The 27,814-nt window shown below is 39.5% G+C and overlaps 1 protein-coding gene across 2 annotated transcripts in view; it reads right to left on the minus strand.

The window, feature by feature from the left end:
* Window positions 1-7,617: 7,617 nt before the first annotated feature.
* The window catches only part of GTF2A1L (general transcription factor IIA subunit 1 like), a 76,188-nt gene continuing 55,991 nt past the window's right edge, over window positions 7,618-27,814 (minus strand). Inside the window, exon 9 of one of the 2 annotated variants that reach the window (XM_051829192.2) lies at window positions 7,618-12,960. Coding sequence is in view for 1 of the 2 variants with exons in the window: in NM_001204847.1 (NP_001191776.1) it covers window positions 12,853-12,960 (108 nt within the window). In the remaining variant the exon portion in view is untranslated. 2 annotated transcript variants of the gene reach the window in all.

Genomic DNA, 27,814 nt, shown 5'->3' on the forward strand with positions numbered 1-27,814 from the left:
ACAGCAAAAGCAGTGTTAAGAGGAAAGGTTATAACAATTAAGAAACTGGAAAGGCACCAAATAAAGGAGCTATCAATGCACCTCAAGGACCTAGAGAAACAACAGCAAACCAAACACAAAATAGGAGAAGGAAATAATTATAATTAGAGAATAAACAAAATTGAAAAAGTACAAAAAGATCAGCAAAATGAAGAGCTGCTCTTTGAAAAAAAATAAACAAAACTGACACACCATTGGCCAAACTAACCAAAAAAAGGAGAAGATACAAATTAATAAAATTAGAGATGAAAAAAGAAATGTAACAACAGACACCACAGAAATAAAAAGAATCATCAGAATTACAACAAAGAGCTGTATGGGAAACCTAGAAGAAATGAATAAATTCCTGTATACATACAACCTACCTAAATTGAGCCATGAAGACATAGAAAACCTAAACAGACCCATAACCAAAATATAAATTGAGTCAGTAATAAGGACCCTCCCCCATCAAAGAAAAGCCCAGGACTAAAAGGCTTCACTGCTGAATTTTACCACACATTTAAAAAGAAGTAACTCCAATTCTTCTCTAGCTATTCAAAACAATGGAAAGGAAAGGAATCCCCACAAACTCCTTCTATGAAGCAAAAATCACCTTAATTCCTAAACTTGGAAAAGATATAACAAAGAAAGAGAACTACAGGCCAACTGGCCTGATGAACATAGATACAAAAATCCTCAACAAAATATTAGCTAATCAAATCCAACAACACATCAGAAAGATCATTTACCAAAACCAAGCAGGATTAATCCCTGGTATGCGTGGATGGTTCAACATTTGCAAATCAATTAGTGTGAAACATCACATTAACAAATTGCTTAACAAAAACCATATGATTATCTCAATGGATGCAGAGCAAGTATTTGATAAAATACAACATCCATTCATGATGAAAACTTTAAGGAAACTGGGTATAGAAGAAACATTCCTCAATACAATAAAGGCAATTTATGACAAATCCCCAGCCAACATCCAACCGAATGGGGAAAAGTTGGAAGCATTCCCACTGAGATCCAGAACCAGACAAGGATGCCCCCTCTCACCATTGCTATTTGAAATAGTCCTAGAAGTTTTAGCCAGAGTGATTAGGCAAGAAAAAGAAACCAAAGGAATACAAATTGGGAAGGAAGAAGTCAAACTATCTATTTGCAGATGACATGATTCCATACATAGGGGACCCAAAGGACTGCACTCAGAAACTATTCAAATTCATGTAAGAGTTCAGTAACATTGCAGGATATATATAAAATCAACACACAAAAATCAATGGGCTTTGGATACACACACAATGAAATAGCTGAAAAAGAACTTCTAACATGAATCCCTTTCATAATAGTTACCAAAAAATTAAACATCTTAAAAACAATTAACCAAGGAGGTGAAAGATCTCTACCATGAAAATTGCAAAGCATTAAAGAAATATAAGACACCAAAAAAGAAAAAAATCTTCCATGATCATAGATTGAAAGAATTGATATCATCAAATTGTCCATACTACCAAAAGCAATTCATAGATTCAATGTGATCCCAATCAAAATACCAATGATATTCTTCTCAGATCTATAAATAATGATGCTAAAATTCATATGTAAACACAAGAGATCCCAAATACCTAAAGCAATTTTAAATCTCAAAACCAAAGCCAGAGGCATCTCAATACCAGATTTCAAGACATACTACAGAGTAGTTATAATCCAAACAGCCTGATATTGGCACAAAATAGACATGCAGACCAATGGAACAGAATAGAAACTCCATAAATCAATCCACACATCTACAACCAACTATACTTTGACAAAAGAACAGTCTAACAAATGGTGCTTGCAAAATTGGATCTCTACATGCAGAAGTATGAAACATGACACCTATCTTATACCTTACACAAAAATCAACTCAAAATGGATCAAGGATCTAAATCTACAACCTGATGACATCAAACTACTTGAGAAGAACATCAGGTAAAGTATGCAAGACATTGGCATTGGCAAAGACATCTTGGAAAACACACTGAAGCATTAGCAAACCAAGCCAAAATAGACAAATGGGATTACATCAAGTTGAGTGGCTTCTGCACTGCAAAGGAAGTGAAGAGGCAACTGACAGAATGGGGAAAAATACTGCAATCTATGCAACTGATAAAGGATTACAATCCAAAATCTATAAAGAGTTCAAGAAACTGAACAATAACAAAACAAACAATCCTGTTAAGAAATGGGCAAAAGACTTGAACAGGCAATTTTCAAAAGCAGAAATTCAAATGGCCAATAGACACATGAAAAAACACTCAAGAGCACTAGCTATCAGGTAAATACAAGTGAAAGCCACAATGAGGTATCAACTCACCCCAGTTAGACTGGCTCTCATACCAAAATCAATAAACAATAAATGCTGGTGATGATGTGGGGAAAAAAGTACCTTAATTCACTAGTGGTGGGAATGTAAACTAGCACAGCCATTGTTGAAGACAGTATGTAGATACCTTAGAAAATTGAAAACAGATTTACCATATGACCCAGCAATCACACTCCTGAGAATTTACCAATGGGAAATGAAATCGGCTTATGAAAGATTCATCTGTACCCCCATGTTTACTTCAGCTAAATAGATAAGATATACAATCAACCCTGATGTCCATTAATTGATAACTGGATTAAAAAATTGTGGGGTGTGTGTGTATGCATATACATATAATGGAATATTACTCAGTGAAATCCTGTTTTTACAATAAAGTGGATATAATTGGAAACCATTATTCTCAGTGAAATAAGCCAGTCCCAAACAAATAACATATATTTTCCCTTACCTGTATAACTAAAAGAGTACCAAACTGTAATATACAGCAGTAAAGTTTACATTTTGCAATTCAATGACTGCTTGCAAACCTTGTCTCTACTATTGAGGAACAGTGTTTTTTCCTTCTTTTTGAACTCTTAGTGTAGGGTTAATCTTATGTGTTAATCTACTGAAAGTAGATCTTTGTAAAAATTAAAGAGAGGGAATAAGAGAGGAAGGAGAAGGAATGGTGAGAGCTTGGGTGGGAGGGAGAATAAGGTGGGAAATATCACTATGTTCCTAAATCTTTTTAAAGGTTTATTTTATTTATTTGAAAGACAGAGTTACAGGGAGAGGCAGAGACAGAGATAGAGGTCTTCCATCCACTGGTTCACTCCCCAGATGGCCACAACAGCCCGAGCTGCACAAACCCGAAGCCATGAGCCAGGAGCCTCCTCTGGGTCTCCCATGTGGGAGCAGGGGCCCAGATACTTCATCAATCTTCCACTGCTATCCCAGGCCATAGCAGAGAGCTGGATTGGAAGAGGAGCAGGCGGGACTAGAACCAGCACCCATATGGGATGCCAGTGCTTCAGGCCAGGGTGTTAACCCACAGCGCTACAGCACCAGCCCCTACGTTCCTGAATATTTATATACTAATTACATAAAATTTGTAATTATTGTTTAAGTAAAGAAAGCAGAGTAGCCAAATTCTATCAAATAAAATATATTTAACTTAAAAGCAGTAAAAAGAGTAAGAAGGTCATTATATAATGATAAAGGTCTCAATCCAGCAAGAATTAACAATTATATATCCACTGAATATTAGAACACCCACATATACAAAGAAGCTGGAAATCAGCAACTCAAGAATCTCTAGAACATATGCAAACACTTGGAGACTGAACAACATGATCCTGAATAAACAGTGGGTCATAGAAGAAATCAAAAAAAAAGTCAAAAAAATCCTGGAAACAAATGAAGATGGCAATACAACATATCACAACTTTGGGATAGAGCAAAAGCAGTGTTAAGAGGAAAGTTTATAGCAATAGGTGCCTACATCAAGAAACTGGAAAGGTACAAAATAAATGAGCTATCAATGCATCTCAAAGATCAAAAAAAAACAAAGGCAAACCAAACGTAAAACTAGTAGAAAGAAAGGAATAATTAAAATTAGAGAAGAATTAGAGTACGTGAGGGGAAAGGTACCCTAATCCACTGTTGGTGGAAATGTAAACTGGTAAAACCACTATGGATGACATTTTGGAGATACCTCAGAAATCTGAATATAGGCCTACCATATGACCCAGCCATCCCATTCCTGGGCATTTACCCAAGGGAAATGAAATCAGCAAATAAAAGAGCTATCTGTATCTCCATGTTTATTGCAGCTTAATATCTAAGACATGGAATAAACCTAATTGCCCATCAACCAAAGACTGGATAAACAAATATTGGGATATGTACACTATGGAATATTATAGAGTGGTAAAAAAAAATGAAATCTGGGCCGGCGCCGCGGCTCACTAGGCTAATCCTCCGCCTTGTGGCGCCGGCACACCAGGTTCTAGTCCCGGTCAGGGTGCCGGATTCTGTCCCAGTTGCCCCTCTTCCAAGCCAGCTCTCTGCTGTGGCCAGGGAAGTGCAGTGGAGGATGGCCCAAGTACTTGGGCCCTGCACCCCATGGGAGACCAGAATAAGTACCTGACTCCTGCCATTGGATCAGCGCAGTGCGCTGGCCACAGCGCACTGGCCGCGGCGGCCATTGGAGGGTGAATCAACAGCAAGGGAAGACCTTTCTCTCTGTCTCTCTCTCTCTCACTGTCCACTCTGCCTGTCAAAAAAAATGAAATCTGGTAATTTGCAACAAAATGGATGAATCTGGAAAACATTATACTTAGTAAAATAAGCCAGTTCCAAAGGGACAAATTCCATATATTCTCCCTGATCTATGATAACTACTAGAACACCTAAAAGACATCTGTAGAAGTGAAATTGACACTTTGAGAAGCAATAACTTAAACAGCCCTTCTTGACTGTCAAGAACAGTGTTTTTTTCTTCATAATATTTGTTGAACTCTTTACTTAACATAGAGTTAATCCTATGTATATAAAGTCAATTGAAAATATATCTCAGTAAAGAATAAGAGTGAGAATAAGAAAGAGGGGAGGAAGTTTGTAAATGTAAAGCTGTATAGTTCTGCATACATTCTTACAAACTTACTTCTAAGTGTACAGTTTAAAAACTTGCCATGGGACCCCAAATCCCATTCAGTTGGGTGGTAAAAATATCTTAAGTGTTAAAATGACCATATTAAAGTGTTAAAGTGATCATATAGATAGGATTAAGTGTTAAAGAGATCATATAAATAGGATCAAATGCATGGTAATACTAATAAATATAATTAACAAGGAAAAAATATTCCAACATGGGAAGCAGTCCACACAGCAGACTCACAAAATGACAATCATTTTAAATAGTACTCTGACCTCAGAATAAGCCCTTACAGCATTCTGGTCTGGCTGAAAATCCCATGAGAGCATTTCAGGAATAGAAACCAAGACACCGTGGCAAAAAAAAAAAAAAAAAAAATGTCCTACATGAAAGATCTCTGTGAGACACCACCAGTGGAAACAAGTGGCCATCAAAGAAGATGTACTATTCTCTGAAGCGAGGAGAGAACTTCCACTTTGCTTATGGCTTTTTCTAAAGAATGACAGAGATTGTGGATTCGGAAGGCTTCCATAGCCTAGACAGCTCATGCCAAGAGCCTCGGGTGATCACTGATGTCATACGTAAGAGTGTTAATTGTTAAATTAACAGGAGTCACTGTGTACTTACTTCCCATGCAGGACTTCTGTCCTCAATGAGTTATATAATGAGAATTAACTATAAAACTTGTTCTCCATTTGTGTGTGTGTATGTGTGTGTGAAAATTGTTGAAATCTTTAGTTAGTATAGAGTTGGACTTCTATGTATAAAGTTAATGGAAAATGAATCTTAATGGAGAATGGGACTAGAAATGGCAGAGGGAGGAGGAGGTGAGATGGTGGTGGGGGGTGGGGGTGGACATGGGAGAGCAGGTATGATGGAAAGAATCACTGTATTCCTAAAGTTGTATCTATGAAATTTGTACTAATTAAATGAAAGATTTCTTGGGAAAAATACATAAAACAGGATTCTCAATGCTAAAAAAAAAATAAAGAAATGTCTCTATATATCAGTATTGCTGCAAATAAGATTTTGTAAAACTTTGTTATGTATTTGTCAAACTAATGTTAAGAGTGTTAAACTACTATAGTTTTAATGTTCTAAGATTACTTTAAAATTTACTGTATTTGGTTGACATGGTCATTTTTCCATTCAACTACTGTAAGGCCATTGTCTATATTCCCATTAAACTATACTACCATTGCTTTTTACATATTAAACTTCTTATTCAGGGCCGGCGCCGCAGCTCACTAGGCTAATCCTCCGCCTAGCGGTGCCGGCACACCAGGTTCTAGTCCCAGTCGGGGCGCCGGATTCTGTCCCGGTTGCCCCTCTTCCAGGCCAGCCCTCTGCTGTGGCCAGGGAGTGCAGTGGAGGATGGCCCAGGTGCTTGGGCCCTGCACCCCATGGGAGACCAGGAAAAGCACCTGGCTCCTGGCTCCTGCCATCGGATCAGCGCGGTGCGCCAGCCGCGGCGGCCATTGGAGGGTGAACCAACAGCAAAGGAAGACCTTTCTCTCTGTCTCTCTCTCTCACTGTCCACTCTGCCTGTCAAAAAAAAAAAAAAAAACTTCTTATTCAGTGAAGTATTAAGCCTTTTTACTATAATGTGAATTTAAAATGTTATCCCAAACTAAAAAAGAAAGGGAAAAGGAAAGAGGATGTGAGAGAGACAGAGGGAGGAAAGGAGGAAAGAAGGGAATATCATGTTCTTAGAATTTTATCTACAAATCACACTGAATTTGTTAAAAACTAATTAAAATTAAAGCTAATTTAAAAATAACAAAAGGAACTAAAAATTATTTTTAAGGAAGCTATGAACTTCAAGCAAACACAGATATGATTTAATGCTCTAGTAGAGTGACTTGATAGAGAGATGAAAGTAATTGTTGAAAATCAAACACAAATCTTTCAACTGAAAATTACACTAAGAAAAATTTAAAATACAAAATAAGGCAACAATACCAGAAAAGATCAAACAGAAGAAAGAATCAGGAGACGTGACAACAGGCTATTTGAAAATACACAGCAGGAAGACGAAAAAGAATCCAGAAGAGTGAAGAAAGGGAACTGTGGAACTGTATGAAAAGAGAAAACATCTGAGGAGTTGAGTTTCAATAAAAAAACTGTGAAAGATTTGAGAGATGCAGAAGGAAATAAAAAACCTACAGTAAAACTAGGAACGAGAATCAAAACAACAGTAGTCCTTGTCTATATCATTACTTTGAATGTAAACAGATTAAATTCTCCAAGTAAAAAGATATAGAATGACCAAATGGATTAAAAAAAAAAAAAGACTATTATGGATGCCAATTCATGTCCCAGCTGTACCACCTCTGATCCAGCTCTCTGCTATGGGCTAGGAAAGCAGCAGAAGATGGCCCAAGTGCTTGAGCCCCTGCACCCATGTGGTAGACCCAGAAGAAGCTCCTGGCTCCTAGCTTCAAATTGGCCCAGCTCTGGCCATATGACCTTTCTCTCTGCCTCTGCCTCTCTATAACTCTGTCTTTCAATTAAATAAATAAATCTTTTTTAAAAAAGTAAGTTTTAGAAAGAGTTGATAAAAGTCAATATACAATGACAAAAGGTTCAATTCAGGAAGAGAAAATAACAATTATAATACATATGTACCTACTATTAGAGCACTAACATACATAAAGCAGATAATGATAGACCTAAAGGAAGAGATAGATTCCAGTACGGAAATGAATAGATCACCCACAAATAGAATCAACAAAGCAGCAGAGTTAAACTGTACCACAAAGCAATTAGGCCTAAGTAACATCTACAGGATATTCCATTTAAAAGCTGTATAATACACATTCTTCTCAACATAGGGAACGTTCTCCAGGACAGATCATAGGGTAAGTCATGAAACAGGTCTCAACAAATTTTAAAATTAGAAATCATACTTAGTATCACTTCTGACGATAATGCAATGAAATTAGAAATTAAAGCAAGAAAAACTTTGTAAAAAAATATAAATACATGGAAACTAAACAACTTACCTTTGACCAAGGAAAGTGGATCAAGAAATAAAGAAGGAAATTAAAATTTTCTTAAAGTGCATGAAAATGAAAACATAACCTATCAAAACCTGTGGGATCCAGCAAAAGCAGTACTAACAGAAATTTACAGCAACCAATACCTACATCAAAAAAGCTGGAATATTGCAAACAATATATTACTGTACCTCAAGGAAGTAGGGGAAAAGAGAAAATCAAACCAAAAATAAGTAGGTAGAAAAAAAAACACAGAACAGAAATAAATAACATATAAACTAAACAATACCAAAAAAATCAAGGAAATGAAGAGCTGCTTCTTTGAACAGATAAACAAAATTGCCAAATGCTTAGCTGGATTAAGAAAATATACAACTAAGGGCTGGCATTGCGGCACTGCAGGTTAAGCCTCTGCCTTTGAAATCAGCATCCCATATTGATACCGATTTGAATCCCAGTTGCTCCACTTCTGATCCAGCTCCCTGCTAATACACCTAAGAAAGCAGGTGAAGATGGCCCAGATACTTGGGCCCTTATACCAATGTAGTTGACCCAGATGGAGCTCCTATCTTCTGGCTTCCATCTGGCCCAGTTTTGTCTATTTTGACCATTTGGGAAGTGAACCAGCAGATGCAAGACCTCTCTTTATCTGTCTCTTCTCTCTCCTCTGCTCTCCCTCTTCCCAACTTTCAAATAAATTTTCGAGAGACAGTTAAAGTAATTAGGAAAACAGAAATATTACTGCTGATACCACAGAAATAAAAAGGATTGTCAGAGATTATGAATAATGATATGGCAGAAAATTGGATAATTTCAGGAAATAAAATGGAGAAGTTTATTCATACCCACACCTTACCAATTGTCAACCAAGAAGAATTAAAATACCTAAACAGAGCAGTAATGAGTAGCAACAGTGAGTCAATAATAAAAAAAAGTCTCCCATCAGAGAAAAGCTCAGGACAAGATGGCATTACTGCTGATTTCTACCAAATATTTAAAGAATTAACACCAATTCTTCTTAAATTATTACAAAAAATAAAAGACGACAGAATTCTTCCAGAATTCATTTTATGAAGGTATTACCTTGATACCAAAACCAAGAAAGACATAACAAAAACAACCAAAGGTCAATATCCTTGATGAACATAGATGCAAAAATCTTTAACAAAATACTAGGAAAACCAATCCAGCACCACACTAAAAATATTATGCACCACAACCCAGTGGAATTCATTCCAGTGATGGTTCAGCATTCACAAATCAATAAGCATAACTGGGGCCGGCGCTGTGGCACAGTGGGTTAAAGTCCTGGCCTGAAGCGTCAGCATCCCATATGGGCCCGGGGGTTCTAGTCCCTGCTGCTCTTCTTCCAATCCAGCTCTCTGCTGCGGCCTGGAATAGCAGTATAACATGGCCCAAGTCCTTGGGCCCCTGTACCCACATGGGAGACCTGGAAGAAGCTCCTGGCTCCCAGCTTTAGATCAGAGCAGCTCCGGCCATTGTGGTCATCAATAAATAGTGCAGGGAGAATCAGAAATCCACAGGCAGACGTTTGTACAAAAACAATCACAATGGATCAAAGACCAAAATGTAAGACCTGAAACTACTAGAAAAAAAATACAGGAAAAACATTTCAGGACATGGAATGGGCAAGGATTTTTTTTTTTTTTTTATCAAATCCCCAAAAGCAGAGGAAACAAATGCAAAAATAGACTAACAGCTTCTACACAGCAAAAGAAATGATCAACAATGAAAAGATATGAGAGAAATTATTTGGAAATCTTACATCTGAAAATATTAATAACCAGAATATATAAGGAACTCAACACAATAGCAAAATACAATAACCCAACTAAAATATGGGCAGAAGATCTAAATAGATATTTCTCAAAGAAAGACATACAGGGGCCAGCACTCTGGCACAGGTTAGGCACCGACATTCCAGTTTGAGCTCTGGCTGCTCCACTTCCAATTCAGCTCCTTCTGACAGCCTGGGAAAGCAGTAGAAGATGGCGAAGTGCTTGGGCCCCTGTACCCATATGGGAGACCAGGAAGAAGCTCTTCGTCCCAGGCTTTGGATCGGCCTGACTCTGGCCATTTGGGGAGTGAACCAGCAGATAGAAAACCTCTCTCTCTCCCTCTGTCTGTAACTCTGCCTCTCAAATAAATAAATCTTTAATTAAAAAGAGATAATAGCCAACAAGTAAATGAAAAAATACTCAACATCAGTAATCACCAGTAAAATGAAAATCAAAATCACAATGAGCTACCAGCACTACTGTATACCATATACTGTATACCATACTATGTACACTACTTTATCTGAGGAAATGAAATCGCTCATCCAAGAGACAGCCACACTCCTGTGTTAATTTCAAGACTATCATGACAGCTAATAAATGGAGACAACCTAAGTGTCCATCAACTGACAAGTAGATAAAGAAAACGTGGCACGTAAACACCATGCAGTAACAATCAGCCGTTTAAAGTACTATCGTGTGCAACAACACGGACAGCACTAGAGTTCATTATGTTAAGTGAAATAAGGAAAACACAGAACAAGAACCACGGGACCTCACTCATATGAGGAATCTTAAAAAATTTATCTCATAGACGTTAAAGTATAATCAAGGTTCCTAGAGGCCGGAGAGGGAAGCAGGAGAGAGGGATGGGCAAAGGCTGCTTAATGGGTACTAAGTTATGCTTAGATGGGAATGAGAAGTTCTTGTGTTCTATGCATAGTAGGGTGACTGTAGATAACATTCAAGTACTGTGTATTTCTCAAAAAAAAAAAAAAACAAGATTTTTAATGTTTTCACAGTAAGGAAACAAATGTTTGAATAGACAGATGTGTTTATTCTAAATTGCAACAATTATGTGTGTGTGAAAAAATCACATGGTCTTCTACAGGTATGTATAAGTTTTCTGTTGTCAAAAATAAAAAATGGAATAGCAGTGGTGGTAAAAGACAATGGCTGTGCATGTGAGTATGAAGAAGACAGAGCTGGAGAACGTGGCTAAGGGACTTGCCCACCCGCTAGTACTAACTGAATCTTCATGAAGCTGCCAGTCTTAGGTCAAAGGCAACATCTTACTCATGTTGTTCAAGACCCACAAAAGATTCACCCAGATTTTGAAAAGATGCAGCAACATCTGAGCCCCTTTGATAGAACAGAACCAGTGTTTGAATAAACCCTGCAAGTGGAGTTGCTATCCAAAACAAAAAGGAATTTTCCTTGGGGGCTACTGCTGTGGTGCAGCATGTTAAGCTGCTGCCTGTGACACTGGCATCCCATAGGAATATTAGTTCAAGTCCCAGTTGCTCTACTTCCTCCTAATGTGCCTGGGAAAGCAGCAGCAAATTGTCCAAACACCTGGGTTCCTGCCCCCAACATGGGAGATCTGGATGGAGTTCCTGGCTCCTGGCTTTGGCCTGGCCCAACCGTGGCTGTCACAGCTATTTAGGGAATAAATCAGCAGACAAAAGATCTCTCTCTCTCCCTCTCCTTCTCTCTCTTCCTCTCACCTCTCCCTGTCTCTCCTCTGTAACTCTGCCTTTCAAATAAAATGAATCTTTAAAAATAAAACAAGAAGAAAAAGAAAATGAATTTTCCCTATGTCCATCTAGATTTAAGTACTCATCCACTGGGATCTTTCATAGACAAAATCTGATCCTTTCATTGCTTTTTGCGCAATTACTGTCCTGGAGAACACCACTCAGGACCAAAACTGGGGCTCCTACACCAAAGACCATGTGTGCCATAGCCACTAAGAGAAACAGCAATTGGGATAATTTTCCTTTGAGGGATTTGAATCTACAGAGGAAGTGCATAATATGAAATAGCTTATTGGGATATTAATTTGTTTTGTTTTTATTGTTACAGAAAAATGACAGCTACTAATGTTTTATGTTTTGTTTTCTCTCCCTGGTTTCAACATAGTTATCTAGGATGCCTTGACTCAAATGAGAGGTCCTGGTCAAAACACAGCATTCCAGAAGAGAACATCATTTCTTGGCTTGTGTTTCAGAAAAACCTAATCTCAATGAGGAGATTCCCTCCTAGGGCAAAAGAGAGATACTGCCTTTGAGGAAAGGGATTTCAAAAGGATAATCCACTCTAAGAGCAACAGAAAAAAGTAGGAGAGGGGAAAACTCACTGGGATTAGGAAAAAGATGGAAGTCTAAAGTTTCAAGAAGGAGGACATTTAACCCACTCCTTCACAATTCCCCAAGGTTATGAGAATGATCTTGCCACATGATAAGCCCAGTGATGCTAAACCTCAGCAAAGATTTTTATGTTCAAATAATAATGTAGACCTCTTTCTCACAGAAACCAGCTGGGCTGACACACTCAGGGTATCTCCAGTGAGCAACAAAGACCGAAGACCCGGAAAAGTCTTCGTCAATATCACACTACAGAGAAGACATCCCAGGGTCTTCTCTGCTATGGTGTGGTAAGAAGTGGAAGTAATGCCAGCCCCAACCTAATAACCGATATTCACTTTACATGAAGGGGAATGGAATTTGATTTAAATTTTGCTTCAAAAATAAAGAACATTTCTTCATGCTCCATCACCTTCAACGCATATATGCTTTGTAATGGTACAAGTGAAGATTTAAAAAAATCTGTTTCAAACAGAAAACAAATATAAACTTGAACATTGGTACCTACACCTGAACTATAATTTTATTAAATTCCATTGAGTGAAATAGAAATTTGAGCAGCTCTACACTGGACTATATTTAAAACAGAAATAAGCTTCACAATCTGCAATATAGCCCCACTGATGTTTACAAAAGTAACACACTGAGCTCATAAGGTTTACCACTCTGCATCACCAATGGCTTTTGCAAATACATAGTCTCTCCCTCCAAAACACATAACACCATCTTTCAAATAGAACTTCCATTTGTTCTTGCTTCGATGAATCTAGGAAGAGAAAAAATAATTAACAATCATACATAATTCTTTGATATAGCAAATGGAATTATTCTAACCCTAAATGTGATTTATTTAAAATAGGATCTCAAAATAGTTTATTCAGTCACTCAACAAGTATTTGAATTCTTATGTGTCAGATATTAGCTAGGCACTGGAGATTTATTAGTTTAAAATGTCTATGTAAAATTTATATGTGTAACAGAGTATCCTTCAGTATCAAGGGGGAATGGGATCTAGGATCCCCTTTAGATACCCAGGTCTGTAAATATTCCAATCCCTTTCATCAAATAGCATTGCATTTCCATGTAACTTATGCTCCCATATACTTTAAACCATTTCAGGCAAACCATGATGGTGTCTAAGTAAGCTACTCCAACGACCACCTACCCACACAGACACCAATTTGAACAGCTCTTCACACACCAAGTTACCTTCACAAGAGCTAGAGAGGCCAAAGGAAAGATCACAGTGTCTTGTTTTAGTATAGGTAAGTTTTTTAAAAATCACACTGACGATGACAAGAAGGAAAAGGTTGTGCACATCACCCCTCCCCAGCTCCAAGGAGTGCAGCATGGAGAAAGAAGGCTCCCATTTCAGGGGAGGGAGAGGGATCTGAAGCCCAGTGCCATGCCCACTGCGAAAAAATTCAGTAGACAGAGTCCCATGATCCCTGCTTCCAGGCCCATTCTTGCAAAATGTATTCGGCACCTGCATAGGCAGGTGGCCTCCACCACCCCTCCCCCAAACAACAAAGAGCAGAGCAAGATGACAGCTGCTGCGGAGAAGGCAGGAGAAGCAGCTGAGGACCATGCCGTGGACCTCAGAGCCAGACCTGCCACCTTGAGGACCAGCACCTTATCTGATAAAGCCCAAACGACTCTACCACCCACCTCCCCTGAACTTGGCTAGCACTGCATAAAGGTCTACACTCCAGCAGGATGGACTTGCCCTGGTGTGTCAATGCCAGCCTCAGGTGGGCCTGGTGTGTACCCCTGGGACACTGTGAGACTGGTGCCAGTCCGGGTGGCCAGGGAACTCCTTTTATCAACCTCCCTCCATCTTTTGGCAGACACCAAGGAGCCATGGGATGGTGTCTTAGGGCTCACTGCATAGCTGGTAAAGCCCAACACTGGGTAGACCCTAACAGTCCCCATACCTGGGCAACTGCTTATGGAAACAGTCTCTGGACTTATCCTCATGTCAGACAAAGACACATACCCTGATGAGATAATCCTATTTTCTCATAGTCATCACCAGCCTCACATGGACCTAGTGTGCACCCTTAAGAATGACTGCACAGGGCCTAATAACTACGAGACCCAGGTATGACCCACCTGGTGCCCACGTGGGTAGCTGAGGGCCTGCCTCTATCACCCCTTCTATAACCTTGAGCCAACAGCAAGGAACCACAGGACTGCTTCCTAACAGTCCCTGTCTCCAGGCCAGTGCCTACAGATGAACCTCTGGACCTGCTTCAGTGCCAAGTGGCATTCTGTGGCTTCAGCTGATAAGTCTGATACCCCCGCCAGTACCACCAGTGTCTTGAGATGTTGCTGTGGATTCGTTCATGAGAGGAGCGTGGTGAGGGCAAGAGGCGTGGAGTCACCACACAGACCCCCGGGAGTCTGGTGAAAGCAGGCCTGAGGCAAGCAACCCGCAGACTCGTTTATTTCAGGTGCTACAGCTGCTTATATAGCCAAGGCAACCAATCTGGCCAAGGGGCGGTCTATGCCCTAACCAATCACAGCCTGTTGCCAGGCAGTTTCCAAAGCCAATCAATCACAGCCTGTTGTCAGTCAGGCTCTGTTGTCATGTAGTTTCCGAAGCCATCCAATCACGACATGTTGTCAGTCAGGCTCTGTTGTCATGTGGTTTCCGAAGCCATCCAATCACAGCCTGTTGCCAGGCAGTTTCTGTTGTCAGCGGCCATCTTGGCATGACCTTCTCACCTTCTCATTCCACCACATTGCAGGAGTCCACCTCAGCAGCAGACAGACCACATCAGAGTCAGCATTGGTTCTACCCCAGGCTACAGTGGTCTCAGTGGGCCATCGGTTCCAGATATGATCTAGCATCATGCATTGGTAGACATAAGACAAGCATTCTGAGCCTACCTCAGGCCCCAGAAAACACTTTCAGAGACAGACTAACCCTTTCTAGACACCACCAGTTCATTCTGAATAAGACACCAACTGCAGATTTGGGACAAAGTTGAGCTTGGGGAGTACTGTAAGACTAAAATAGTAATTATATATATATGCCTCAGGCAAACCTGGATTTAGGGTACTATCTAGTATTAAAATAGCAGAAGTACCCATGGGCTCTGAAAAAATAGAGACTGCACAGAATTTCTAGAAAGATAGCCACAAATGTGGTTAGAGTCTTACAATGAATCCATCAATACACAGATGATGTCATGCTCCAACAAATACCAAGAACTTCCAGGGAACCATGACCTCACCTAGAGAGAGCAAAATGAGGTGCCAGGAACCAGTCAAAGAACTGAAATTTTCATATGCTAGAAGATTTCAAAATCACTGCTTTACAGAACCTAAATGAACTCCAAGAAAACAAAGAGGAAGGGAATAGAAGCAGGGAGGGAGTGATGTGAAATGTTGAACGGGTACTAAGTTATAGCAAGACAGGAGCTGAAGTGCTGATTGAGGTGCTGGTGTTAGGTTGCACAGTAGGATGACCATAGATAATGCTAACGTACTGTATATCGCTTACTTTTAAAAAAAACTACAAGATAGGCTTTAGATATTTTCACCATAAAGAAATGTTAAATATTTGAAGGGGGAAATATATTTATCCTGACTGGATAGTATACAATGTACACATATATCAAAACATCACTTATTACTCTATGTGTAAACATGTTAACAATTTCTAATAAAACAATTTAAATAAATCATCTCTAAATCTAATGTCTAATGCAAGGTAAATGTTATGGTTATCCTGTAGTTTTTGGGCAATAATGACAAGAAAAAAAGTCTGCACATGTTCAGAACATATATAATCTCTTTCCAAACATTTTCCTTCCATGGCGGTTGAATTCACAGATGGGGAACTGTAGGGCTGACTACACATGCTTTCAGATGAAATATAAGTAAAAGGCCTATGCGTATGCAAAAAAGAAACAGGAAAAAAAAAGCACCCTGCCTTTAAAAAGTTTACATTTAATTGTGGTGAAGAAGGACAAGAACTGTGGGGAGCAACCCGGACTGGACTGAGTTACTGGAATTAAGACTTATTCTATGCATCTGCTCTCCCACAATATGGCGCTGGGAGAGGAGAAAACAGCTTCTACGCAGCTGCCTCTTGCCAACTTGAGTGATGACCTCCAGGAGCTGATCCTGCTCCTGATTGGAGGAGAGCAGCGTACTCGGCGTGTGGGCAGCCGAGTTGGGATTGGCGGAAGAGGACTATATAGGAGGAGAGAGACAACATGCACCAGGAACATCTAAGGGGAAGATCTATCTGAAGGAACACCTGTGCAGCCCCCGAGAGAGCCGGCCGGCGGTGTGCCGCTCCCCCGCGGAAGTGGGGAATGTGGCAGGGGGAACCGCCCTTCCACGGAGGTGGAAGGGACGGTAGCCAACCCGGGAAGAACCAGCAGCAAACCCGGGGAGGGCCGAGCAGACGAAAGAACAACGCAGGGTCTTGTGTCGTTCCTCCGTGAAGAGGGGGAGCGACAAAGAACCTAATACGTAATTAAACTACATAGATTGTTAAAAGGTGAGAAGTGCTATGAATAAAAATAGAGCAAGAAAAGTAAGCTCAGAAATACAGAGAAGGGGTGGCAAGGTTTGAAAGGAGAGTCAGGTGGGCTTGGCTCTTGGGGTGACACTGCAGCAGACACAAAGAAAGTGAGGCACGAAGCCAGGCAGGTACTGACTCAAGAGCATTCCAGGCAAAGGGAACAGAAGTGAAAGGCCCAGCAAAGGCCTATGTTTGGATTATTTTTTAAAACAGCAAAAAGTTGGTATGTTTGCAATGGAATAAACAGGGAAGGTGTAGCTAATATTACTGGAAAAAGAGTGTTTCACTGTAAGGAAGAAAACAAAGAACTGAGCAAGATCAGATGTATCTTATAACCTGTTAGATTCTGCTGGCTATTCTTCAGAGTCAATAAATCGCTCAGATATAGATAAAACAAACAAACAAAAAAAAGAAATGCTGCTCCTTTAAGAGGTAAGAAACCGTAAAATCATTGCCACCTCTGGGTAAACGGCAATGGACTATTTAAAAGCCTTTGAGGTATATGAGCTGAGATCAAGGGTAAAATTTAAACCTAGTTGTTGGCTGCAAATAGTAAAATCCAGGAAGAGAAGTCGTGACTGGTATTCAGATGCACTTATGAAACACAAGAAACATAAAGATTAAACTCTTGTTTGTGTGTTTTTAAAAAAGAGTTTTTATAATGAAAATTTTTTTCTGGTGTGACCTCTAAATTCTCACTTGCATGTATCTAAAAAAGCCTCTGGAAACACAACAATGACAACAGAACCTTGGACTCAGCATAGGTGACAAAATAGAACCAGAACTTAGGAGAACTACAGAAGCAGTAACAACTGATTCTGGTAGATTAATCAAATAACTGCATTTTTTTCTAGAAACACAGTAGTTTAGGAACAGTGTTGTGGCACAACAGGTTAAGAGGCCACCTGCCACAGTAGCATTGCATATGAGCACAAGTTCAAATTCTGGATGCTCCACTTTTGATTCAGCTCTCTGCTAAGGCACCTGGGAAAGCAGCAGCAGATGGCCCAAGTACTTGGGTCCCTGCCAAAAGCAACAGAGAGCACAGAAATAGAGGGAATCTTCCATCTGTTGGTTTATTACCCAAATGGCTGCAACAGCCAGGACTGAACCAAGCCAAAGTGATGAACCAGGAACCCCATCCTCGTCTCCCTCAAGGGTGGCAAGGTCCAAAGCAGTTAGGCCATGATGCACTGCCTTTCTAGGTACGTTAGCAGGAACGCTAGCTGAGAAGCAGAACAGATGGGGCTCCAACTGGCACTCCAAATAGGATGTCATCTCTGCAAGTGGTAGCTGAACCTGCTGCACCACAATACTGGCTCCTATTTTATCACCACAGAAGTACTTGCCAATATAATTAGACAAGAGAAAAGTATGATTACTACTAGTTAGATCAATTAAGAGAAAGAAAGTAAAGATATAAAAATTGGAAAAGATTAAATAAATTTTCAGATGCTATGACTATGTATCCCAAATTTCAAGATAATTGGCCAGCGCCGTGGCTCACTAGGCTAATCCTCTGCCTGCGGCGCCGGTACCCCGGGTTCTAGTCCCAGCCGGGGCACCAGATTCTGTCCCGGTTGCCCCTCTTCCAGTCCAGCTCTCTGCTGTGGCCCAGGAAGGCAGTGGAGGATGGCCCAAGTGCTTGGGCCCTGCACCTGTGTGGGTGAGACCAGGAGGAAGCACCTGGTTCCTGGCTTCGGATGGGCACAGCACACTGACTGTAGCGGCCATTTGGGGGCTGAACCAATGGAAGGAAGACCTTTCTCTCTGTCTCTCTCTAACTCTGCCTGTCAAAAAAGAAAAAAGATAATTGATGAAATATACTAAATGATAGTTACTTGATACAAAATTAAATTAGAGAAATTCAAAGTCTTCATGCATACAAGCAACATATGACAAAGAATCCATTTCTCATCACAACAGAAGAGATAAAATAGCTAGGAATAAACCTAAAAATACTTGATCTATTGGCAACATTAAATATTTTCTCCTCTTCGAAATAGTCTCCTCACTTGGCTTCTAGGGCACTCCTGGAAAACCGTTCTTTAGGCACCCCTCAGTTTCTTCTGCTGATTCTTCTTTATCTCTCATTTCTCAATTTTAGATTTTTATGTTTGCTTATATTTACTCTAGGTGATCCTATTCTTATGACTTTAAACACCATTCATAATGCTGAATCTATATGCCAAAGGTTATATCTCCAGCTCATGTATCCTCTCTAAACTCCAAATTCTCATTTAACTGCGTCAGTATTTCCTCCAGAATGTGAAATATGCATCTGAAACCAGTTTAAAACCAGGACACCAAAATCCTCTTCCCCAAGTGTCACAATCATTCCCATCTCAGCTGGGAATGGCCACTCATTCTTTTATAAGTGCTCAGGCCATATATGTTAAAGACATTTTGTGGGGCCTGCACTGTGGTGTAGTAGGTTGAGCCTCTGCCTGTGGCACTGCCATCCCATATGGGTACCAGTTCGTGTCCCAGCTGCTCCTCTTCCGATCCAGCTCTCTGGGAAAGCCGTGGAAGATGGTCCAAACACTTGGGCCTGTGCACCTGTGTGGGATACCTGGAAGAAGCTCCTGGCTCCTGGCTTCAGGTTGGCTCAGCTCCAGCTGTTGCAGCCATTTAGCGGGTGAAACAGTGGATGGTAGACCTCTCTGTGTCTCCCTCTCTCTGTATGTAACTCTGACTCTATGCCTCCTACTCACACCTCATATCTAAATCTGTCAGTAAATGCTAGTTCTACCTACACAGCATAGTCACATTCCAACCACTTCTACCACCTCCACTGCCTTTACTCTTGTTGAAGGCACCATATTCTCTTGCCTAGATTATTATCTTGCTTCGTAACGAGTTTCCCTGTTTTCACCCTGTACCCCTCACCTTCAGTCTACCATAAACATGAAAGAGTGACTCTGTTAACGTAATTCAGATGTCACTTGCTCAAAATTTTCCAATGACTTCCATTCCAGAAACAACTACTCGCAGTGGACTGAAAGACCTCTCAGTTACTCTTTGACTACCTCTCTGTTTCCTGAACACACAGACATTCTCCTACCTCTGGTCTTTTGAGTTTGTTGCCATCTGACATGCTTATTTATGCCCAAATATTCTTGTGCTTCGTTCCCTCACAGCCTTCTGATATGCAGCCTACAACAATCTCAGTAAGGCTTCCCTTGGACATTCCATCTAAAATGGCAACTTACTTCTCCCAAACATCATTAAGATACCAAATTCTGAATTTTACATGATCTCAGTGAAAATACTAACAGAGTTTTATTTCTAATAAGACAATCTAATCCTGAAGTTAATATGGAAAAAAAAGTTCAGGAAAACGCTGTAGAAGAATTTCAGTGACAAGGTAACAGCCCTACCAGATATTAAAAATAACAATAAAAATATCAATAATTAAATCAATGTAGTAAATCCAGCCTGTGCACAAATAAAGCAATGGATCAATGCAGTAAAATAAGAAGTAGCTCTATACACAGATGTAGTAGAAGACAAAGGAATCTTCTCTTATAATGGGGGACAAAATAGGCATCTCAATAAATGCTAGGAAAATTGGACAGCCTCCTGGAAAAAATTAAAAGTTGAAAACTATGTTACATTACATACCAATATAAACATTGAATGGATGAAAACTAAAATAGCTCATCTTTGAAGGGCAGGGCAAGATGGTGGTTGAGTAAAAAGTTGCAGTGGTTACATCACCAGAGACACCAATTTCACAGCTATTCATATGCCAACCCATCTTCACAAAAGCTAAAGAAGCCAATGAAGTAGTGACCGAACAGCACAGAAACCACACAAACCAGCAGAGAGAGAGAGGACAGATATGCTGCCACCAATGGTCCAGCAATTGCCAACTTCTACCTCGCCTGCTCCAGACAGGGAATGCCATCTTGCCCTAAAAAGATAAGGTGCCATGATTCCCACTAGCAATATAGACCAGCAGCCCTGGCTGCAGGAGAATTCCACAGTCCTTGCTGGCTTTAACTCCATCCCAGACATCCCTGCATTCTAGCATGGCAGACCGAGCCCTGCAAGTCCAGCTGGGCCCAACAGGGCAGCGGCCCCAGAGCACAGGCCCACATAGCACTCTCTGCCGCGCAGTGAGGCCAGGGTAGCTGGTATGGATAGCCCCTAGAACTCTGGAAATAAGCAGGCCCACCACAACAGAACAGGGGACCACCCTGTTACCCACTGCCTCACCTGCGCAACCACTTGAAAAACTGCAGGTTTATGGCTGTGTTCACACATACTTGCCCAGTTTCACTACACAGGCTCAGAGCTCCCTGGATACTGGAGATAGAGTTCACAGTGGGGGTGAGGGCACAACACAAAGTGAGTCAGTGCTCTGGACCATATGTGCATCTGGGCAGGTTAAGGGACTCCAAACATACCACTGGGCTCCAGCATCCCCTTCCCATACTGGAAGTGGCCAGAGGTGCTCCACCATCCCCATCTTAGGTATCACTCTGGACTCTGGTTCCATCCACCTATGGTGGCCAGAACTCCTTGGCCCCACCAGTGTACACTGCTGGAGCTCAGGTGTAAGTCTTAGGTGCTCCACCTAGCACAGCAACACATTCACTGGGAATCACAGCTGGGCCCTTTGCACTGAGCCTCACAGTACAACATTACAACTTGCTGGGATCTCTGGCCCACTGGATCAATGCATGGCCCAGGCCCAGCACAGAGCTCAGGGATACAGGCCAAGCTCCTTCCATGGAAGCTGTGAGAGTTTGGATAGTACTGCTCATTCAGTGCTCAGGACCAAGGTAGCTGCACATAATGCAAATCAGTAAGCAGCACACAGAGAGTGGCCTAAGACAGTTTGCCCTGCTGTTACTGAGCCAAAGTCAGTGTCATATATCCAGCCACTCTCAGCTTCTGTGGATCCTACCTCCTCCACTCAGCACTAGTTCAATTCTTGGAGCTCTGGATCTAGATAGTAGCTAGCAGTCTCTAAGCGCACCCATTTCTTAGAGCCATCACTGATCTTGCAACTCTACTACCTGACTTGAATACTGGCTAGGAAACTATGTGGCAGGCACACACATAACACTAGGAAGGCCTACTCCCAATCCCCAAGAAGCTCATCACAGCAGACCCTCCCTAAAGGGAGGGCTGGAGACCTGAAAAATGGGGATCTCAGGGACCACACACAGCAACAAGAAAAACACAGATCCCTTACATCTACCATCAACTATAGTGAATCAACGTACAGAGAGACTAAACCATAAAATCTAACCAGAACTAAAGATAAAGCACTCTACTAAGCCAATACCAAAAGGTACATCTCTAGGAATAAAGCCTTCAATCAACAAAAACCATCCACCAAAAGTGATAGAATCAAGAGATCTCCAGATGCTCAAAAATTAAGGCAGAAACACAAGAAATAAGAACAGGAAGGCAATATGACTCCGCAAAAGGAACACAATAATATGCGACTGTGAAGAAAGGGAGACTGACAAAATGATTGAAAAAGAATTCAAAACAAATGAGTAAGGTTACTCAAAAATGTGAAGAAACAGTTAAATGAAATTAGGAAATCCGTTCATGAAATGGATGAGAAATTTAGCCAACATGTAGAGATATTGGGAAAAGAGCCAAAAATAAATATCAGAAATGAGTATTGAATAAGTCAAATAAAAAATGTAGTAGAAAGTCTTAACAAACCAGATGAAGCAGAAGAAAGACATTCTGATCTAAAACACAAATATTTTGAAATATCTGAATTACAAAAAAAGAAGAAATTAGAAGCAAAGAAAACAATGTTCAGGATCTATGAGATATCAAATGACCAAATATACAAGTCTTACAAAAACTAATAACTTAAAAAACTATTCAATGAAATAATAGCAGAAAACTTCTCCAATTTGGAGAAAGATATGGACATCCAAAAACAGGAAGCACACAGAACCCCAAATAAGCACGATCAGAAAGATCCTCACCATGACACATGAGAGTCAAATTTTGAAATTAAGAAATAAAGAGAACATCTTAAAATTTGCAAGACAGAAATACCAGGTCACTTAAAGGCAGTCCCATTAGACTGACACAGATTTCTCAACAGAAACCATACAAGATAGGAGAGAATGGAGAGATATAGTCCAAGCTCTAAAAGGAAAAGACTGCCAACCAAGAATACTTTACCAAAACTCCAACTCATAAATGAAGGTGATATAAAGATCTTTCAAAATAAGCAAAAATTAAAAGAATTTATCACCAATAAACCAGCCTTACAATTATTCAAAATTCCAAGGACATTTTTCACAAACTAGAAAAAACAAATCTAAAATGCATATGGAAACACAAATGACTCCTAATAGCCAAAACAATCTGAAAGAAAAACAAAGCTGGAAGCATCACAATACCAGATTTCAAGATATACTACAAGGCTATTATAATCAAAACATCCTGGTACTAGCATAAAAATAGACATGTAGACCAACAAAACAGAACAGAAACTGCAGAAAATAACTCCCACATCTACATACAACTAATCTTTGACAAACAATATAAAATCATTCCCTGGGAAAAGAAAAAAGAGTCTCTTCAACAAATGGAGTTGGGAAAATTGTGTTTCCACCTGCAGAAGTTCAGAACATGATCCCTACCTTACACCCTGTACAAAAACAACTTAAAATGGATCAAGGATTTAAACTTAACACCTGAAAACATCAAATTACTGAAAACATGGGGGAAACACTGCAAGACACTGCCCTAGGCAAAGACTTCCTGGGTAAGACCCCAACAGCACAGGCAATAAAAGCAAAAATAGACAAATGCACCTATTTGCAAACAATATACTCAGAATATATAAGGAGCTCAAGAAACTCAACAACAATCCAGTTAAGAAATGGGAAAATGATGTGAATAGATATTTTTCAAAGGATGAAATACAAATGGCAAACAGGGGCCGGTGCTGTAACTAAGTAGGTTAAGCTTCCACCTGAAGGGCCAGCATCCCATTTGGCTGCTGGTTTGGGTCCTTGCTGCCCTACTGATACAGCTCCCTGCTGGGAAAGCAATGGAACATGGTCCAAATGTTAGGGTCCCTGCACCCACATGAAAGATGTGGTAGAAGCTCCCGGCTCCTGGCTTCAGATAAGAGCAATCTGGAGAGTGAATCAGCAGATAGAAGACCTCTCTCACTATCTCTCCCTCTCTCTGTCTGTAACTCTAACTCTCAATAAAATAAATTTTTTTAAAAAATGGCAAACAGACATGTGAAAAAAAATGCTCAGGATTACTAGTCATCAGGAAAATTCAAATAAAAATCACAATGGGGCATTACCTCAGTCTAGTTAGAATGCCAATTATTCAAAAAATAACAAATGCTGGCAAAGTTACGGGGAAAAGGGCACTCTAATGCACTAGAAATGCAAATTGGTACAACCATTATGGAAAACAGTTTGGAGATTCCTCAGAAAACTAAAAGTAGATCTACCATACAAACAGCTATCAAGTTCCTAAGAATCTATCTAAAGGAAATGAAATCAACATATGAAAGAGATACCTGCACTCCCATGTTTATAGCAGTTAAATTCACAATAGAAAAGATACAGAATCAACTGATGATATAAAGAAAATGTGCTATATCTATATATGATGGAATATAAGTCACAAAAAAATGAAATCCAGCAGGAGATCATTAAGATAAGCCAGACCTGGAAGTTTTCTCTTGTTTATGGAAATTAATACAGAGAGAGAATATAAAAATTGCATGGATGCTATATTATTCAGTATATAGTTGCAAATACTGCTTCACTGAATCACACCATGGACATGACAATACACCCTTCTTTCCCCACATGATGATCATTATCACAAATCTCTCACTTAGTGGTATTAATATCTGTTTTCAAGAAAAAATAGCATATATGTATATGTATATAATGCCTACATATAAAGTGAATGTGGCAAATCTTAAAAATTACTAAATTTTAAAACTAAAAATTACTTTTAAAAAGACTTTTTATGAAAATGAAACCAAAGAAATGTTAAAGAAAATCTGAGTTAATCCCTTTAAAACCTCAAATTAATAACTTTATATTCATGACTCAAATCCAAAAGCCACAAAATTAAAGACTGACAAGTTCAACACCTAAGAAAAAAAAGGCAATGAAAGCAAATGACAGAGCAAAAAGTCCTCCTATAAGTAACAAAGAAGAGTTTCCCAAGAACAATCTGAACTCTTTAAATCATTAAGTAGGAGAATAATAATGCAATTTTTATAAGGACAAGGGTTATGAACAAACAGGTCACACAAAATAAATACCAATAACCCTTAAACACATGAAGAGTTGAAATTTCCACCAAGGTATAATTTTTCACCCTTTATAATGGCAAAGATTCAACTTTTAAAGCACATTTTATGCAGGAAATAAGGAACTCTTTAATACTATATGAGAAGTACATACTGGAACATCCTTTTGGAGAGCATTGTGGCAATATTTAACTAAACACATTTACCCTTGACCTAGTTATCCCACTTTTGGGAGTTTATTTAATAAGTATCTCTGCACATATATGAAACATCTTAAGTATATGGTACCAATGAAAATATTTAGAAATAACAAATGTAGAGCTGTCCAAATAAATTTTCATAATCCCATAATAGACTATCATACAACCATTAAAATGTTACTACAAAGAAATTGTCTTTATATGGAAAAATCTGAGAGATACATTGTTAAGAGAAAAAAGGCAAGGTATAGAATAGTGTTGTTTAGTTGTCTATGCTACCTTTTATGCTTACACTTAAATAAACTGTGAATTTATTTACCAATTAATATAACTTGTTACTAACTTGTCCTCAAGACAGGGACAAGGAGTCACCAGCACCAAGCACAAATGAGGAAGCAGCAGGAACCAATCTGTTCACTGTATACCTTTTTATAGCATTTTGATTTTTAACCATGTATATGAACCAGCTATTCAAAAACAAAACACATTTATAAAAAGAAAGCAACTATGCTAAATACCTAGCAACTAAGAGACAAATCAACTATGAACAAGTTTGCTAAATTGCTAAATGAACATATAGTACATACAAATGGCCTCATATTCCACTACAGTATCCCATTTATTTTGCAAAGAAAGCATTCATTTCTAGTAAAAGGTTTCATTTCACCACTAATTTTCTCTATAATATCTTTTTTAAACTTTATATAAATCTTAGACAATCTCTAGGCCTGTGAAATAACATATTCATACCATTCAAATAATTCTTACCTAGTATGTACACCAGTGACCTTCATTTAGCCCTTTTTCATTATACATGTTAATATTTTTAGTTTACCCCAATTCTTTTTTTTTTTTCCATTTCCTTTTTTTTTTTTTTTTTTTTTTATCTTTTATTTAATGAATATAAATTTCCAAAGTACGACTCATGGGTTACAATGGCTTCCCCCCCCATACCGTCCCTCCCACCAACAACCCTCCCCTTTCCCACTCCCTCTCCCCTTCCATTCACATCAAGATTCATTTTCGATTATCTTAATATACAGAAGATCATCTTAGTATACCTTAAGTAAGTATTTCAACAGTTTGCTCCCACACAGAAACATAAAGTGAAAAATAATAGATGATTTTTTTTAAATGATGATGAAATCAGAGCAGACCTATTGTCATGTTTAATCCCAGTGAGAGTCAAGTTGGGAATTGAAAATTTCTTTCTTTTTTTTTTTTTTTTTTTTTTACAGAAGATCAGTTTAGTGTACATTAAGTAAAGATTTCAGTCGTTTGCACCCCCATAGAAACACAAAGTGAAATATACTGTTTGAGTACTCGTTATAGCATTAAGCCTCAGTGTACAGCACGTTAAGGACCGAGATCCTACATGAGGAGTAAGTGCACAGTGACTCCTGTTGTTGACTTTACCAATTGACACTCCTGTTTATGGCATCAGTAATCTCCCTATGCACCAGTTATGAGTTTCCAAGGCTATGGAAGCCCCTTGAGTTCTCCGACTCTTATCTTGTTTAGACACAGTCATAGTCAAAGTGGAGGTTCTCTCCTCCCTTCAGAGAAAGGCACCTCCCTCTTTGAAGACCTGTTCTTTCCACTGGGATCTCACTCACAGAGATCTTTTTGCCAGAGTGTCTTGGCTTTCCATGCCTGAAATACTCTCATGGGCTTTTCAGCCAGAATGAATGCCTTTAGGGCTGATTCTGAGGCCAGAGTGCTATTTAGGACATCCGCCATTCTATGAGTCTGCTGAGTATCTCACTTCCCATGTTGGATCACTCTCCCCTTTATTTATTCTATCGGTTGGTGTTAGCAGATACTAGACTTGTTTATGTGCTCCCTTTGACTCTTAGTCCTTTCATTATGATCAATTGTGAACTGAAATTGATCACTTGGAGTAGTGAGATGGCATTGGCACATGCCACCTTGATGGGATTGAATTGGAATCCCCTGAGTTTACCCCAATTCTTAACATATTAAATTTAAAAAAAAATTCCATCTGCTAATCAAAATTTTAAAAAAAAAAAACTAAAAGAAAATTACTGCTTCTCAACATTTAGTGGGTGGGGGAGGAGTTTGGCCCAGTGGTTAGGATGCTGCTTCAGACTCCCACATCCTATATTAAAGTAGTGGTTTGAGTGTCAGTTTCTCTGCTTGCAATCCAGCTTCCTGCTAATGTACACTCAAGGATGTAGCACTGATGGTTCAAGTACTTGGGGCCCTGATACCCACATGGGAAATCTAGATGGAGTTCTGGGCTCCTGGCTTTAGCCTGGCTCCAGTCTTGAATGATACTGGTACTGGGGAAGTGAATCAGACGGAAGAAGTCTCTCTCTCCTTTCAAATAAAATGCAAAACAAATTTTTAAAAAATAAACAAAATTTAAAAGTTAGTGGTGAGTAAATCACCCGAGAGTCTGGTAAACTGCATATCATCCACCCAATATGGAAGGATCAGACAGAGTTCTTTTTTTTTTTTTTTTTTCAGACCAAGTTCTTAGACCATGGTTTTAGCCTGGCCTACCCCTGGCTATTGCAGGCATTTGGGGAGTGAAACAGTAGATAGAACATCTCTCTGTCCATCATTCTGCCTT

This window comes from Oryctolagus cuniculus, chromosome 2 (genome assembly GCF_964237555.1).
Source record: "Oryctolagus cuniculus chromosome 2, mOryCun1.1, whole genome shotgun sequence".
Taxonomy (NCBI): Eukaryota; Metazoa; Chordata; class Mammalia; order Lagomorpha; family Leporidae; genus Oryctolagus; species Oryctolagus cuniculus.